General features: G+C 45.3%; 1 protein-coding gene across 7 annotated transcripts in view; it reads left to right on the forward strand.

Annotated features, from left to right (window-relative positions):
- BBOX1 (gamma-butyrobetaine hydroxylase 1) overlaps positions 1-5,903 on the forward strand; it is a 41,526-nt gene extending 35,623 nt beyond the window's left edge. For all 7 annotated transcript variants that reach the window (XM_080405284.1, XM_080405282.1, XM_080405286.1 and 4 more), the window contains 3 exons: positions 796-992; positions 1,666-1,832; positions 3,429-5,903. In XM_080405284.1, coding sequence (XP_080261410.1) covers positions 796-992; positions 1,666-1,832; positions 3,429-3,589 — 525 coding nt within the window. In that variant the 3' untranslated portion in view covers positions 3,590-5,903. The remainder of the gene's footprint in view (positions 1-795; positions 993-1,665; positions 1,833-3,428) is intronic.
- Positions 5,904-18,122: the final 12,219 nt, after the last annotated feature.

Below are 18,122 nucleotides of genomic sequence, written 5' to 3' on the forward strand. Positions count from 1 at the left end.
TCTTCAGGGTCTGCAGATCCAGCAGGTGGGGGGCTCTGGGACGAGCCCTGTTCTCTGCTCCTTTCTCTTCCAGTGGTTTTTTTTATTGGGGTTTGTCTTTTTCCCTCCTCCTAGTGGTCTCCGAAATAATTCACCATCACAGAAGGGAGAGGTGAATGCTCAGTGTTTTGTGTGGCTAAGATGAACAGTCACGCTTTGCGTGATGCTGGACTGATGCCGCAGGCAGCTTTACCGCCGTGTCAGCGTCTCAGATTGACACCAGTGCCACCAAGAGCCCAATTCAGGCTTTCTGCCCCGTCTTACACCTGGGCAAGTTTGCTGTGAAGTGGAATGAAACTTTCTTAACCCTACCTGGGCACAGAGACACCGGGCCCGTTGCCTCCTGTAACAGCCACCTATTCCCCTCTGTGAGCAGATAATTCACAGCAGGTTTTGTTTCCTCAAGACGATCCTCCTTGGTGAGATGAGACTGAAATGTGTTTAAAATGCTGTTACTGGCACAAAGAGGGACTCGAAGGAAAGAAGCGAGCCCCAGGCCCAGCAGCTGACCCGCAGGCTGCAAGCATTTGAAGGCGTCCCAGCCGGGATGCAGTTTATGAACATTAATTTTCTGCCTTTGGGACAGCGGTGGCAGGGTGCTGTGAAGCAGCAGTAATGGGAACTCAGTCTTTCCCTGAAAAAAAATGGGGAAACAACCCCAAAAGCCCAGAACCACAGATAGGAGGGAACCAATACTAATGAACTGTTAAATATGCAAGCTAATTCGTTTCGTAACAAGATGTTAACTCCTTCCAGGTTCAGTTTCTCCATTGTATAAAGCAAACGGCTGCAGGAGGTGAAAGCCAAGTCGTCGATGGATTTCACGTATCCAGGATGCTGAAGAAACAAAACCCTCAGGCGTATCAGATCCTGACCTCTACTGCTGTAGACTATACAGATATAGGGGTGGACTTCTGTGATTTTGCTGTGCAATGTAAACAAAGGATTATAGAGTGAGTAGTTTCAACACCATGGGAAAATAAATCCCCTGTTGTGTGGTGGCTCGCATGTTGGTAGGAGAAGGTCTGTTCCTGCCACCTTGTGGGGAAAGGCTGGTTCAGCTTGGTCTGCGGGTATTTGGAGGGGTCTGGGGGGTTGGGTTGGTTGGGTTCAGGGTTTTTTTGCCAGTGTATGACTTCTGTGCTGTGTACCACCGCTTGCCTGATTCGGTTTTGCCACACACTAGCAAGAAGTGCTGGTAATCAGAGCAGCTTCTAGGTGCTGCCACAGGTTAACAGCAGCTGGGGCTGTTCCTAAATTCCAGCAGATGCACATTTGCATCACGCAAAGAGAGGTCATCATTTGAAGCGTTCCGATTAAGAACTATATACTATGAAAAGATCAAACACAAATTTTCATAATCTGCTGAACTGAAAAAATTGATGATTCTACAGCTGAAGAGTATAGAAAATAGATTATTTTTTTTAGCACATTAAGCACCTACACTTTCTCCTCATTCTCCCTTTTCCTAGTTAGGTATAGTTATCAAAACCCAACCCAATACCAATCCGAATTTCACTATAAAAACATACTGAAATCCCAGCAGGAGAGTTCATTTGTTGTTTAACCATCTTAACATGTTTTAGTAACGACATAATACATTCCCTTTCCTTCTGTGTTTCATAGCGTGGATTCCAGGGGCGAAGCGGTTCGCATCAATTATAATAATGCAACAAGAGACACGGTGTTTGACATACCAGCTGAAAAAGTGAGGCCGTTTTATGCAGCTCTAAAGGAATTCGATGATTTATTAAACAGCGCAGAACACAAGTTTACTTACAAGCTGAAACCAGGTCAGTAAATTGCCTCTCCTCGCAATGATTTTCCCATGTTTTTCCTAACAGCCAAAACACTTGAGCATTGTTAGCACTGGTACCGAGAGGAAATCTCAGTCCTTCCATCACCTGTTTTATTTCATACTGCATCCTTATGTTCACATTACAGATTTATTTTGCCATTCTTATAGTATAAAGGAGAAAGAAAAAAAAAAAGGTGGGGGAGAATAGCGCTTACCCATACCACATAGGAAATTGTAACTTGTCATAGCGATAGCACCACAGATGGGAAATCATGTGTAAGACTGCTGGGCCATCCCAGCTCAGTGTCTGTTCGTTACATGATACACGATCACATACTTTTCCCTCTGCTTCATTTGATGCAGAGTACAGCCATTAAGCCAAACAATTCCTTCATGACACTTCAGTTGGTTAGTGAGGCCCCTTCCCGATGGCTGCAGGAGTTGCACAGCATCTCCAGGATGATACTGATGCGTAACGTGCATAACGCTGAAGGCAGCTGAACAGTGCCGGGGGGAATTCAGTTATCGTCTTTGCTTAGACACCGAATGCCAGCATCGTGCTGGATGAATTGCCGAAGGGCACTGCTGCTCTGCTGCTTTTTCTGGGTGGCCTATGCAAGGTGTCTGGAGGCAGATCTGCAGAAGAACAGAGTGCTCTAAACTTCAGCTGGAGTTGTACAGGGCTGTGTTTTTGAACATAAAACATGCCCCAGAAATGTCCTTTACTCTTTAAAAGTCAGTCTGTGCATATATTTAACTACTTCGGCCTTAATCTCTGTTCTTTCCTTCCTTAGCTGTAAAATTAAGATATGAACGGTCCCTCATCTCTCAAGAGATGTTAAAAAAGTAAATTCATTAGCAGATCTGACTGCCGCGTGTACGGTGATGGTAGTTTCTTTAAAATGTCTATCAGGAAATTAATATCTCTCTATTGGGAACATGCAATGAAATAATTTATAAGATCACATAATAAATGGTAAAACAAAGTACCTCACATTACATTAGCACTATCCATGCCATCAATTAACACACCGAGAGGGTGGTAGAGGGGAGGGTGAGGAGGAAAGAAAGACTATAAGGTTATTTAATTAGAGATTTATCATAATGGTGGCACACCAGGGAGAAGAATTAAAATGGCATGCTAGCCTTCATGAGGTGATTTCCCAACTTTCAGTGGCTTGACTTTGTTCTCATAAAATTCTCTTAACAGGGACGGTAATGTAGGATGTGTATAGCACAAAGAGTAGCCAGCTGATCAAATAAAAACCTTCCTACTGGCTTTTACTGTTTTTAACCTTCCTGTGGATTTGTTGTAGTCGCCTTTCCCCTCATGCTCTGCTTTTCTCAGTATGGGCTCCCCTACCGCTCTGCTTTTTAACTCCTGGTTGTACAGGGAAAGCAGCAGAGGTTGAAAGGGGCCTGCCCTCTCTGGTTGAGCATGAGCAGCTGAATTAAAATTACTGTGTCATTTCTGTACATCTCCAGCCAAGCTACTTGAAATTATTGCTCCATCAGCATTGATACAAATCCACCTCCACATTATCTGTCTGCAACAGACCAAATATCAAACCTTGATGCAATCTCTTTATAGGAGACATAGTGACATTTGATAACTGGCGTGTGCTTCATGGTCGCCAAAGCTTCCCGTCGGACTCAGAAGTGACTCGTCACCTGGAAGGTGCCTATGCAGACTGGGATGTGGTCATGTCAAGGCTCCGGCTCCTCAGGAAGAGGGTCCTGCATAGGGACTGAGCTCTCTTCTAACTAGAATGAGCAAAACATAGATTGACTAACCTCAACAACAACAAAAAAGTTTTAAAATCGTGTTTCCAGAAGCTAACATCACATATATATATATATATATATATCTGTCTGAGTTCCATAAGCTAAGAAAACTGTTGTTTATAACAATTTAACATTTACTTGTACCCTGGTCTTTCAGTCTGTAAAAGGCATTGCTACCTCTGTGGGTTCACTTGTTTTTTAAAATCAAGGTGCAAAATGTCTTGAAAGTCTTCGCCAGGGTGGCTGGGTATCACAATGCCTTCCTTCGCCTCTACAAGCACACCTGCCCTCCCTAGAAAGCTTGGAGGGCAGCAACTAGAAAAAGCTTCAAGTATTACTTACTAAAGACTTGTTATGAACAGCACCTTCCTCTGTTTTCTGAGCGGCATTCTTTATTGCATAAATCATAACTAAAATTCACTATCAAAATAAACAACCACTGCTGTGGAGTTATTTTTATATACACACTTCTCCAGGTAGAACTCCACTTTAATGCAAGATCTTATTCAACAGATGCTGCATTGTGCCTCTCCCGTGGTACATGTGATGACTTTCACAGCCACAAATAATTTTTCCAACGTTTCTAAATCCATAAGCTCAGAAACAATAGAGCTACCAGAGAATGCATCATATTAATTTTCCGCTGCATTAGGAATAGAAATAAATCTCAGTGTAGAGGTCACAGATAGGGTCAGAAATTCCATCAGATGCTGTGCACAGATGTAATTAATATCTGCAGAACAGACAGACTTTTGAGTAAGGTCAGGAGGAGGAATGCTGGTGCTGCTCGGTGGCTGGAAACCACCAAGCACAAGAGGTGGTTATTGGCTCCGCACCTGACAGAGAAGTGGCAACTGACCTCAGATCCATTTTTGTTCTACCAAATAAAAGAGCACACACCTCTGATAGACTTGGTCTGCAGGGTGTTTCCTTCTAGGTTGCATTCTGAATAGAGATTACGCTATTAAAAAAATTACTGCAGCCAAAGTAGTGGGTTTTTTTTCCCCTATATTCATATGCCAATTTGAAAGAAAAAGAATTTTGAAAGTCTTATTCTTATACCCAACAGTATGTCCACAGTTTCTTTTTTACTGTCCTTATAGGTGCCGAGCTAATGGGATGCCCTCTCCCCCATGCTGCAAGCCTAACAAAATAACCACACTTCCACCCCCAGATTGTTCTGTCCCACTCGTCATTTTCAAACTATTCCCTGAAAGTCAAAGAATTCCTAGTCTTTTCATAGCAGGCTAAAACAACAGAACTGTTACTCCAGAATTAAATAACTGCAGAATTAAATGTGTCGACACAAGACCCTTCAACATGAGCGAGGAGCTAACACCAGCTTGCAAACACTTCCACTCATCATTTACAGTCAACAGGTATCTCAGCTGAATAATCAAATAAAATAATTAATAATAAAACAAAACTAAACTAGCACAGTGTGGTTGAAATCCATTCCTCTCTAGTAAATAGTGAAATGTTCTTATCAAAGTTACGACATTAAGATATAGTGTAACAAAATTGGATTTTAGTGGTAATTTGATTTCTCGGTGCCTCCTTTAATAATTAATTTTGGGAACATGGAAAGTATTTTTTGCCTTTGCTATAAAAGGGGGAAAAGATGAGGAAAAGTTAATGCGTGTATTCTCTAAGACACCAGCAGTGCTGTGCTTTAACTGTGATATTTTCCATATAACTATTGAGTGAAGATTGCCATTTATAATGTTAAAACCAGACATCTTGGGATTTATACCAATGGTTAATAGGAGAGAGATATTTTCTGCTTTTATTCTGTACTTTTCTAAAAACTCTTCTATTGGCATTTCTGTTTATTAAAAGCTTTTACGGAACTGATTACTGTCTTGAGGTTGTACCTCATCTCACACATAACATCTTGCACACAAATACGAAGTCACTTTTGTTACTTACAAATATTTGTAAATATGATTAGACCTGGATCCATTCAGGTTTGTCCCATATACTTACATCGTTAAAATACAACTAAACTCATAGCTTTGAACAGTTGTGGGGAAAACAAAAAACAACCAAAAAAAAAAGCCCCAGAATTAATCAAGGCTTTTAATGGACCTAATTTTGCATTGCTGGAATTTTTTCTCAGTGACGTACACCCTATTAAAAACTCCCACAAGAGATCCCTGAAGTTCCTAACTTTATGCCTGAGATATGTTGTGTGTTATACACCCGTACCTCCTTGAACTGAACCGCATTTCCCAAAAATACGTAGTATCAACATTAAATAAAAAAACATAGTATTTTTTTTTTTTTAAAAAAAGGCATTGCAGACCACAGGCGTATGCCACATACACAGGCAAGATGGGCAGGTGTAGGAGTGCTGCGCCTCCAGGTTCCCAACAGCACGATCAGCCTACTTGCCTGCAATTTGCAGTATGTAATTCCTTTTATATTGTATATAAATATAATCGTAGCTACTATATATTCAACAAAGTATTTCCTGCAGAATGGAGTACAAATAATGGTCGCAACTGTTTGTCAGTTTGTGCGCCTGCACAAACAAAACCTAATCCCTGTGAGCTGTGGCATGATGTCCAGTTTAACTGGAAAAGGGCTGAACAACCCACACAAGCCTGAGCACGATCAAAACTTACATTTCTGGCTGCAAACTCTCTACTCAGCTTCTGGGATCCAGCTACTATCTACATCACAAATTTTAATTCTAAACACCTTTGCGTCTGCTGTAGCCACACTGGGAAAAGAGAGTGTTTCTGTCACTATCCGTGTAGTAGATCTGATGACTGCACCGATGCCTGGTCAGGCTAAATAACAGAAGCAGCCCAAAATGGGTTTATTTCCCTTTTGTCTCCAAATCCACACTGAAGAATGAGATGGCAAAGCTTTCAGATGGCTCTAGCTTCTAGTCGGCTGCCACAGTGACATGTGCAGGTCACCCAGCACGGCAGACCCAACTGCCCCTACCGTCCTAGAGAAAAATCAGCTGGTAAGAGGTGTTTGCAAGACAACTCTGAGGAACCTTTGGGCTGTGTCCAGAGGGTGCTAACAGCCATGATTTCACTTAGCTGGCTGTACTCCAGAAGCTATAGCACCATGTTACCTTTGTGCTGTTTGTGATACACCAACCATCCAGCCAGCTGCGTCTGGTGGGCTCTGAGCACAGGTGGAGAAACAGGAAAGATACATATTCCTTTTATTATTTGCAAATTACTTTTCTCTTTTGCCCTATCTTTCTTCACCTGGCACTGGATTTTGTAGCAGTGGGTACTGGCTCCAATCCCATGGCATTGTTCTCACGTGCAAATTTTAAAATATTTTTTTATATACCAGATTTCCAGCTAGTGTTTAAAGCTTGCTGAAAACAAGTAGCATCTTGGGCACATCAGTACACTCCCATCTGTGTGGATCACCACAGCCCAGCTCTGCTTTAGCCACTGCTGTGCATGCCAGCTTTGGGCTGGGTAGGCAGTAAACCCGAGTCTGGAGAGATTTCCAAATGGCTGTTGGGGGAAGAAAGATGGATTAACTGCCTAGCTTTGCAAGTTGACATATATTGCTATATAGGTGTCCAGATATAGCTGTACATACACAAATAGTATTTGTGTGTCTATGTACACGCAGGCAGACACAGAGGTGTAAAGGCAGATGCAGTCCTGCATCCCACGGGGGCTGTACGGGCTGTGATGAGGATGAGAAGGCTGGTCCCCACTGCTTTCCCGGCACACAGCTCTGCCTAACGCACCGCAGGGTGCACGGCTCCGCCAGCAGCCCTCCAACGTGCAGCTGCTGTCATGGGGTTGCATCGTACCAGCACCTTTTAAACAGGGTTCCCAGTGATCTGATGGCAGGGTAAAAGGTGACGGGTTAGGGCAAACAGATGCCGTTCCAAAGCCATGGGAAATGCAGGCACTAGCTGCTCCCTAACGCTTGTCAGGTATTTCTATGCAAAAAGACATTCAGCCATCAGGCTCAATTTCCATTGGTAGATTGAAGTTCATTTGCTGTATTCACTTTTACTTTAAGTCGGAGAAGTAGCTATGCTCATTAAACTAATGATCGCTTTGTGACTGATTCTTTCTTACTCTAAAAGACTTTCAGCTTCTAAGTTATTTGTACAAGTTGACAGAGTACAGAGCACATACCACTGCTTAAAAGCCACCCTTCTGTAAATGCACAGCAAATTAAATGCAGCCTTTCATCACGTATACAACGAATTTCTCCTGGAAAATACATATTTATTCTGTACTGTGCTTGACACAAATCAGAGAAAGTACTTAGGGATATCATCTCAAATTCTTCCTAAGGCAAATGTGTTTTTATCCTAATCTACACATTCATAAAGCTGTCGGTTTAGGGCAAGTCCATATTAGAAAATTTCATGCTGGAAATCTGAAATCACTTTTGGTAAAAGCTATAATATAAGAAATCTATTTAATACACACATTTTAAATTTACAATAAAAGATGCCTCCGCTCTGTTATGCCAGTCCAGTAGCACAAAAAAACGTGGTAAAGACTGAGAAGCAGAAAAAGCACAAAAATCCCCTTTTAAAAGTTAACAAAAAAAAAAACCCAACCAAACAAAAAATCCATCCCACACCAACACAAAAAAGAAAACAAATCACCACTGCTCCTACGAAACCTTTCTGTGCAACGTCTGATTGAAGACTAGAAAAGGAAATCGTCAAAGCCAGGGAACTGGCTACATCATCCCTAGAAAATAGCCATAGCATCAGACTTTAACTGGAGCACAGCCATGGCAGCTGCACGGGGTGTTTCTGCCTGGAACCAACCTCCTTATCAGACGCGGGATGAGATCTAAAGAGCAAGGAGCGAGGGCATCTTGCAGCCGCTCCTCCCAGGGGCACGAGGGAGGGGAAAGGCACAACTCCCGGCCTCCTGCAACATCTCCTGCAGGACGGTGCTGGGGAACAAGAAAAGCAGCGGCAGCAATCAACGAGCTACTGTTTCCCCGCGCTAATTAAAAGGATCTTCAGCAGAGTCACAGTGATTCAGCATGGTCCCAAGGCTGCTCCACATCGCCTCAAGGGCATCTGGTCAACCAAAGGATTGGGAGCTCCTTTGGGGCGTTTTGTAGGATACGAGCCAGTTTAGTTAGCAAAACATATCTCAAGTCAAATGTTTTATGTCTTTTTGATGATTTTTTTTTTTTAATATGTAAAAGTGCCCAGTAACTTTAAAGCAGACAGAGTGTTTTCTTTGTTGCCGTGCCACGATACATGTCTTTCCCCATTAGCTCAAGCAAAATAAGGCAGGAGGTCTAAACATGTGGATAGCAGAGCATGGTTTCTCTATCGTCCTTTCTTTCCAGGCAGTCATTTAGATCAATAACTACTTGTGTTGGCAATAATCGAGCTATGCGTCTCTTTCAAGTTATTTTTGGAAGCATTCAAAGCAGCAAAGATCACAGAGCAACAGACACGGAAAAGATACAGCAATTTTCAGAGTATGCCATACTCAATTTCTGAAATCTTGCCCTGCTTTTTCTCTTTAATCAAAGAGGAATGTTGTTATGAAAATGTGCTAAGGGCCATACAATGCCCTTGAAAGGAAGCAGGCGAGGAGCAGGCGGCTGCAGCAGCGCTGCACAGCGTACCTCAGCTCCTGCCCTTCCAACCACCCGAGGCCGGAGCTGACTGCGGTCCTTTGCCACCTCCAGTCCTGCGTTCACAACTCAGCCTTCCCGTGCTGCTCCCTTGCAGCTTTGGCTTCACTTTGACAAGCGCACTGGCAGGGGGTCGGTAGGAGGAAAGCCTGACCCATTCGTTTTCTTGGCTCCTCTACAAGATTGCCAAGAAAAACATGCGCTACGCAGCCAGATCACTAGATTATTTTTTGGCAACTGCAAAGACTTAGGAAGAGCCTTTCCTCATCCTTTCACGTTTCCCCAGCACCATGTGGCGGCAGCTCCCTTACAGGCACGCGGAGGCAGTTCTGTGCGTGGTGGTTGCAACTTCTCCTTGACTCCATCACTCCCCTGCCCTCACAACGTCGTCCCTTTGCCCAAAGGCATGCAATCCACTAGGTTCTTTAACTCTGGATATTTTATTTATAAGTTATATGCTTTCCATACTATTTACCTTTTACCTGTTGCCATTATTTCCATCGTTAATAATTTTAAAAGCATAATTTAATTGTTTTTTTCATAATGAGTAGCTATCGGCTAAAGGAACCATTGGTGGCAGAGGGCAAACATTGCCTCCTCTAGTGCACCTCACTTCTCTCCAGAGCTAAGGATTTGCTTCTGAGTGTTTTTGGTTTTGTTTTGGGGGTTTTTCCCCAATAAGATTAATTCTTTTTCAGTAAGAAGATACAACAGAGGGGTTACGTCGCATATTTCAGAGCCTGCTTACGGCTACACCTTCTGTGTGAAGAGCTCCTTTCCCAGCCTGGGATTTAACCAGCCTAGAAGATTTCCACTTGGTGGTTTGAATTTCTTTCCCTGATTTGTGACCTCATCACAGCAGTGACACAAAAAGGAGCTAAAGCACAAAGCCATCTTCTTTGCATGGGAACCAAGCGAGGGCCAGAAGCTGACGGGCAGGGCTACGCCTGCGGTCCAACTGGGGCCTTGGGTCTTCAGTTGCTTTTATGGGAATTCAGATGAAGTTTGTGGAAACGTAATGGGATCCAACATCTTGTGAGAGATCCACTAAGGTCCGGCAAGACAAAGCATGGCTGGTGAGATTACAGCCTTGCCCTAGCCGGAGGAAGACAGTAAATCCTGTTCCATTTTTGGATGCAACCCGCAACCCAATTCAAATTGAGCCAAGTTAAATTCTCATAACTGAAGTTTAATCTTCAAATCCCCCCGGGGCTAGAAGCCTCGCGCCAGCCCGCCCCACCCCCCCCACCCCCGGCTGGTGGCTGCAGCAGCCCTCGGTCTGCTCCCCATCCCTGCCCTGGTGCCGGGACGGAGGGAGCTCAGCCGAGAAGAACCACAGCCAAGGGGAAGCCAAGGTTCAGGGGAATTTCATCTCCATCAGATGAGTAAGGTAAACCAACGTGATCGGAAAAACAGACCACATTTTTGCTGCAGTCTGGACAGATGTTTGCTGTCAGATGCACCGCACATTGTACAGCCACATCTGCTGGAAAAGCACTTTGCGGATTATTTATCACATTCCTGTGCCGAGGAGCTGAAAAGCCCCCTGAAAGTTTTCCACTTAATACTTACCGTTCCCAGCTTGGTGATCATCCCTGACATTTTCTACGTTCCTGTTCAAAGCAGCTCACAGAGGCGGGGAACCCTTCACCATCCCATGGCTTCTGGTGGTACCCTCACGGACAGACTCAGGGCATCTCAGGGAGCCAGGACACCAGCATTTTTCCTTTTATGGCTGATGCATTGGGGAAGGGATGTTTTATCCTAAGGTATGGATCCTCTACAGAGCCGCGCACCACGTAGGGTAAAGGGCTGTCCAGGGGTGCAGGCAGCAGCACTGCGAGCCAGTCTCCCGGCATCAGCTGCCATTGCAAGGGCAGGCTGAAGACAGTGAAACTGCAAAATTACTTTGGGGTAATTAATGATGCCAGAGCACCCACAGGGAGCTGCACTTTAGGAGTGGGCTGTCCTGCACATGTCTCTGCAGCCAGCTGGGTTTCTGGTATAGGGTCCTCCCAATGGCTGCTCTCCCTCGCATTAGAATTGCTGCAAACTCTGACAGTGGAAGGAGCCCAGAAACAGCAGAAGCCCCAGTTAGGAAGGGTTACAGATTAAAGTCACAGTGTTATGATTAAATCAAAGACAAGTAGCACCAACAGTCCTTCACGGGATCACTTGCTGACAGGGACGCCTGGTGAGAAGCTGCTCCCAGCAGCTTCTTGTGCATCAGGAGCTCTCCCTGACCCCTGGGGAAACCAGGGCTGCCCACCCCAGGACAAGCCACAGGTACCTACTGCACACATCACAAATAAGAAGTGCTGTTGATGACTCACGGAAAAATGCTAAAGAATGAAAAGACTATAGAAAGGCTGTAGCCACTTAGAAATATACATACTTCCAGTAGCTTTGATTTTTTTTAGGGTTTTTTTCCCCCCTGAAAAATGCAGTGAGTGGCCTATTTTGGCTGATAGGAGGACTACCCACAGCACTGAAGATGTTTTGTTTCACCAGCACAGGCACTTAAAGACCTCCTGGGACCAGCACATTAGGGGCAAAAAAGGAGCGATCAGTGCCCTCAGACTTCCCCTGCCAAGGGCCAAGCCCAAAGCCACCAGAACCAGTGGAGAAGACTGCTTGGACCACGTGCCAAGATCTGAATACCTGTTCTGTTTGTTTTCCCTGTAGTAAATTGGCCTCAGGTTTACCTGCAGGTGATGAGATGGGACACCCTTCTAGCAGCCCCAGGGGAAGCTCACAGACTTAGCCACCCAGATGCATCTGGGTTGAGAAACTCCATCACCATACTGCAGGCAACCTCAGCCATTAGTATTTTACGAAACCTCTAACTGGAAGGAGTCAACCAAATGACAGTGTGATGAAGGATGCAGTTTTTTTTGTGAAGCCAAGCTCTTCAGGTCAGTTTTGGTCACATCTGCTCTGTTAGTAGCAAATTTATCCTAGTCTGGTAGTCATTTCGGGTGCGCACCAAGCTTGCCCAATACCCCTCTTAGCCCAAATGTGGCTAGGAATATGGATTTCCCCTTGAGATAATTATTGAGCATGAATTATAGAGAAGTTGGGCCCATGCATGGTGGCACCATGCTCCCAACCTGATGTTTCATTTTCCAGTCCTTCATTTCCTGGAGCTCCTACATGCAGAGTTCCCCCAGCCATTTACTATCTGCTCTGGAGAGGAAGGTCACAGCTGGGCATGGTGCTGCTCACTCCCCAGGGGAACCAGTCACACTGCTAGTGACAGCAAACAGTGCAGCTTTCCTTCAGATTTGACACAGAAGGCATTCAGAAACAGCACAGCAAGGATGAGATGTTTCCAGCTTGTGCATGTATCCAGGAATCCTATGTTCCTATTGGGCTCTTTATTCCGGCTATGTCCTGGTTTCAGCATCACTGCAAATGCCCACTTGGAGCATTTCTCCTTCCACACGTGGCACAGGTCATAGCAGAGGAGCTGTAAGCGTGTTCCACTTCTCCCATGTTATCCCGCTGTCCGTACAGCAAGTGGTTCATTTGCAACCAGATTTTTGTGAGCTGCATGAAGAAGAGACACTTCAGCAAGACTCATCTCCATTTCGGTGAGGGTGCTTTCAGTGCCCACACATTTACTCGCAGAGCTTTGGTCTCACCCACTTGCTTGTGGGAGAGCACCATGCTGAGCTGGCACTAGCGCCCAGACACATGACGTCCTCACGCCATGCTCTGGTCAAACCTCACCTGGCCATCAGCAGTCCCAGTCCACCCTCCAGCTCCAAACTGAACGGTCACAAGAGCAGCAAAGGAACCAATCTCTCCTTTCTACATGTCCAATTGATTCCCACGAGGAAGCACAACAACATGTCTGTCTTTGCACTGAACTATTCCCTTTGAAACCCAATGGTAGGTATCTCAGGAATACTCTCCTACATTACGGATGCACATGCCCCTCATCAAACCATCCACTTTAAACAATTGGGAAAGCCACACAGCCCAGGACCTACCGCAGCAAACCTGGTTCAGTGGTTAAAAAACCCTTCACCTGTGCACTGCCCAGAGGGCTGCAGCCCAGCACCCGGAGCAGCACATCCATGTGCGGATGGGGTCACAGGACACACGCACCAGGGGACAGACTGGGAGGTGTCATCCAGAGCAGGACCCACCACAGACCTTCAGCATCTCACTCCAGAGCTTCGGTTAACAGCCTCCCCACCTCTGCCTGTACAGGAGGGTGCCCAGACTTATGACGTGCCCATCCCACTGTTTGATTTCAAAGCTTCCAAGGCACCTGCTCCCAAGTCCAGCTGCCCTGGGGGTCCAGGACCACTTTTGCCTGCACCCCTGGCACCATGCCCGACCTGACCCACCAGCATCCCAGAGCTGAGCAGAGTGGTACCAGCATCATCCCAGGGACCAAAGCCAGCAGATAGCTCCCAGCAGCTCGGTGCACACCCACAGGCTTGGGTGCTACACCAGACACTCATGCAGATGTTCAAAGCACCAGCCGCACCTGCTACTGCTTCCCCAGCGGGGAGAAGCAACCCATGTCAGGCACAACCTGTGGCTTATGAAAAGCGGGGGGAGCTCTGGCATCCATCTCAGCCTTGCTCTGCTCTCGGTGCCTTTCAGCCGCACATAGCTCAGTCCCCGCTGCAGGGCACACAGAAGCCCAAAGCTGCTGAAAGCACTGGTGACCTGGTGCGTATTAGCATTGGCTTACATAGGTTAGAAATGGGGTTTCCCAGTCATGGACCCAACTTGAAAAAGTCACCATAGCACAGGCAAGGATTAGTAAGCATCACCACAGTCTTCTCGGACATTTTTTACCTTCTACAGGAGGCTTCAGCGGGGTTAGGGACTGACTAATGGGTCTGACCTGCAGCCCAGATCTCCTGGAGATTAGACAGCATGCAGGGCACATTTGGCTCTGCAGCTGCCTCTCCCTATCAGATCAAATGTCTCTGAGTAAACACATTTCTGTTCTCTTTTTACCTGTAGGTTTATTTGTCCGTAATAAGGTGAAGAGTCAATAATCCCTCAAAGCCTCCTTTTTCCCTCCAAGTATTTTTATCTAGTCCACACAGCCTATAAATCTGAAAGCATTTTGAGCAGAGGCATAGCTCCAGTCAGCTTTTACGTGGCCAAGGAGCCAAATTCTATGTTTTGCAGTGAGCGGTTTTGGCAGTATTTTCAGGCTCTTGTTTAGGAAAGAGAGATGGGATGAGCTCAGATTTTCTGCTGCCATGCACGACCATCCTTGCTCATAAACACATCCCTCACCACTCCTTCTGCAGCGGGCAAAGTGCTCTATCAAAAAGGGTTGTTAAACGTAGAAACAGCATAAGCTCAGGGATTCCTTTCCTGCACAGGACATGGTTTCAGAACATTAACCCCCCCCCCCCCCCCCCCCAAAAAAAAAAAAAAAAAAAAGAAAAGAAATTAAATTAAACGAAGGACAAAGAAGATCTGAAACAGCAAGGCTTCCTTTCACCACTCGAGGTCTTGCTCATGTTCTTGCCTGTGGACACTGACCCAAGGATTTGTGCGAGGGACACAACACTGCTCAGTAAAAGGCAAGGGTAACATCCTAAACCACAAAACCGCACGAGAGATGGCTATCACAGTGTTATGCACAGACATTAAACCGGGAATGAAAAACCCCGAGTTCAAAACTCAGCGCTGCTGCAGCTGCCCTATTAATTAGAATACATCAGTGAGCTGAGCGTGAAGCAGTTTGGACGTACTCCAGTTCCTTTCTGGGTCAACATAACCTTTGGTGTCAGGGTACCGGCACGACCCTGAAGCTGGCTGGACATGCAGAAAAGCACTCATTAAAACTTGCTTGGACTTTACTAATCCCAGTGATGACCACTGCAGGGAACAGGAGCGTACGGTCTATCTGAGGACATGGGCAGCTGCAGCAACTTGGCGTTGCTGCCTGAGTGATCGGTGTATCTGTGAGAGGACACCCCTGCTACCAGGAGGTCAGTGCTAGAGGAGGAATCCTTAGCTCTTGGAGCCAGGGCTCAGCAGAGTTAAAGCCAAAGGCTGGTCAACTTTTGGTCCAGCCGGTGCTCAGAGCCTGCATCCTCAGCCTACATCCTCCCCCTGGGGCTGCAGCAAGCAGAGGCAGCCTGAAACCTGAAAGCTTTGTCCCACGTCCCCATGGAGGCCAGGCCCTGGGCAGCGTTATCGGGACTAAACAGGGCAAAAGTCCCTGGTTTTGCTGCTTTCACTGCGTGCCCCAGCCTGGCCAGGTCAGGGCCGATGGTGCAGCAGGGCGTCCCAGGAGGCTGCGATCTGCTGTTTGAGCAAATTAACCGCGGTGCTTGATTGCAAATGAGTAATGGTGTGGAGTGCTACTCCTCTTACTAAACATGACTCTTGCAGCAGATACGTACCTTTTCCTCCAAGTAACACTGTGTCAACATGAGCTCATGTTTTCCTCGTAGCCCAACACCCTGTCGATACACACGAGCACACACAAGGCAATATTGACTGATGACGTTTGAGAACATAAGTTTTCAACAGAAAAGTCAACAGAACTCACTTTTTGGCCGCTTGTATTATTTGAGTTGTGCAGTATGAACATGCTGTTACACTTTGTGTTTGAAAACCAAAACTTTAACACTCAGCTGCAATCTATAAGCATGAAATTGGCTCCATCAGAGCATCTTGTGAAGAACATTTTGGCTTATGACTTGCAATGTGACTGCCTTCAACAGCAGACAAATATCATTTGGATCGAGGTGGAAATTGCCTTTGGAAACCAATCTGGAGAAAGCAGAAATATGTTTTTCCTTAACTGAGGATCTTTTCTGCTCTTGAATTGCTAATAATATTATTTGTCTTCATATACTTCTATGTGTTACAAGTGTTCATAATACTAGCCTCAAAGGCAAGAAAAATGAAAAAGTAATACTAAATTATTTAAAAGAAAAAAGAAAAAAAGATTTTGTTTTCTCTGATTAACTCTATACAACTCAGTTTCTTTATCAACTTCGCAAAGTCCTTTAAATCGAAAGAAAGATAACCAGTGTTTTTAATTAAATATACTTGGTAATTCTTTCATTTAATCCAATAGATTTTTGCATTTCCCAGAATAAAATAAAAAAGTCTTTATATTTGCTTGCTGAACCGAGCAAAACATATGAAGGGTAAATCAACAATCTGCCAAAATCAGGAAGGAAAGCACAGCTCTTAGAGCACTTGAGAACTAACACAAATACTATGAACATTCTTTGTCTCTTTCCAATAGATATTTTAGTGAAACTCTCAAGAGCGATGCACGGTTAAATAGCAAACCGCTGCGTAGCTGGTTACACAGAGGCACTCAAGGAGGCAGGGGAAATGCTAAATAACTTGTACTAAGCTTACATAGCAAACCAGCCACAGTTTACAAGAGACTTGTGTGTCTTGCACTAACCTTTGCATCAGTTCCTGATCTCACTCTTTCCTGGGCCATCACCAAATGATGATGACCCCAGAAAACTCTTCCTGGTAAAGCAATATTTCCAGAGACAACATCCAGGGTCATTTAAAGTACAAATTACTTCTTTTACCTGTACTGATATTCACATAGCACACGCAGCACAGCTTGATCTCTTCTCCAAAAGGGCAGCCTCTGTATCACCCAAAAATATTACTTTAGAGCTTGGGGTATCATCCTTTTGTTTGGAAGGAAGACTCTAAGTGTTGCAAATAACAAGGTAACTTTATTTAAGACGACTGAAAAGTCTTAATCAAGACAACTGTCTTCCTGCCACAGAGCAATCTAGCATGGAGCCAGACCGGGCATGGCAGAGAGTGACCAGAGAGAAAAGACACATCAGCATCAGCCCTTTCTGAGGTCACTGTTGTCAGAATATTTATAAGGGCTGTGCTTCAAAAGGTGGCGGGGGAGGGGGGCAGGGGGTGCAGGGAGAAAGGGAAAAAAAAGCCACACTGCTCAATTTTGTTTTTAAAGATGCTCATGATATTTTGATTTCCAGATGTCTGAACTCTGGCCAACTCAGAGTGGAAAATATGTTGGGCTGGACTCTGTCATTGATGCCAATTTTCAACTTCCAGGCCACTGGCCTATACAGAGCGCAGGCTGGGCACTGGATGCCTGGCTATCCAAACAAGCTAAAACATGGAACAAGACAAAGCCCCCAGCCACAGAGACCATGATCAGATGGATGCATTCCCATACATGAACCTGGGATGTAGGAACAGTGGAGTTAATGGCTTACGGGTCCACTTTCTCTAATGAACACACAGATAATTGTTCCTCCTAAGACAACACTCAAGCACAACGGACTTTTTGACATAAACATGGGTGGCTGGCCCTGCTGCACATGCCTTGCAGTTCCCCCAGGCTTGGGACACCAAGACGCAGGCTGGGGAAACAACTTCACTGAACAGGCACATTGGGGTCAGCACTATGGGGGTATTCAAGCCCTTCTTGGGGTTTTGACTTATGGTTAGAAAAGCTTCTTATTTGTTTATAAACCTGTGCTGAGTTTGACACGCAGGGTGGATCAAGTACATTTCCACCCCACGTGGTCTCTGTATTACCAGAGGATTATTCCATGACAAAGATGGAAATAGGCTGCAGCGTGTTCAGTGCCCTCTAAAGGATGTTTCCACATCGTAAACTAGCAAGAAAAATCTTAATCGCTCTGACCCACAAACATGCCTGGACACATCATGGCAGCACTATTTAAAAAACAAAAACACAATCAAAACCAACACAAAACCCCCACACTTGCGTAAAACCTCTCTGTGGAAGAGATTCACCCCTTCAGACCCCACATTTCCCATTCTCCCCATCTCTGCCTGCTGGCTGCAGCACGCTGGATGCCCCCCTTCCCGGTGTATGCTCCGGCAAACACGACTGTATCAACAGGCA

Source organism: Falco punctatus (genome assembly GCF_963210335.1).
Source record: "Falco punctatus genome assembly, chromosome: 10".
NCBI lineage: Eukaryota > Metazoa > Chordata > Aves > Falconiformes > Falconidae > Falco > Falco punctatus.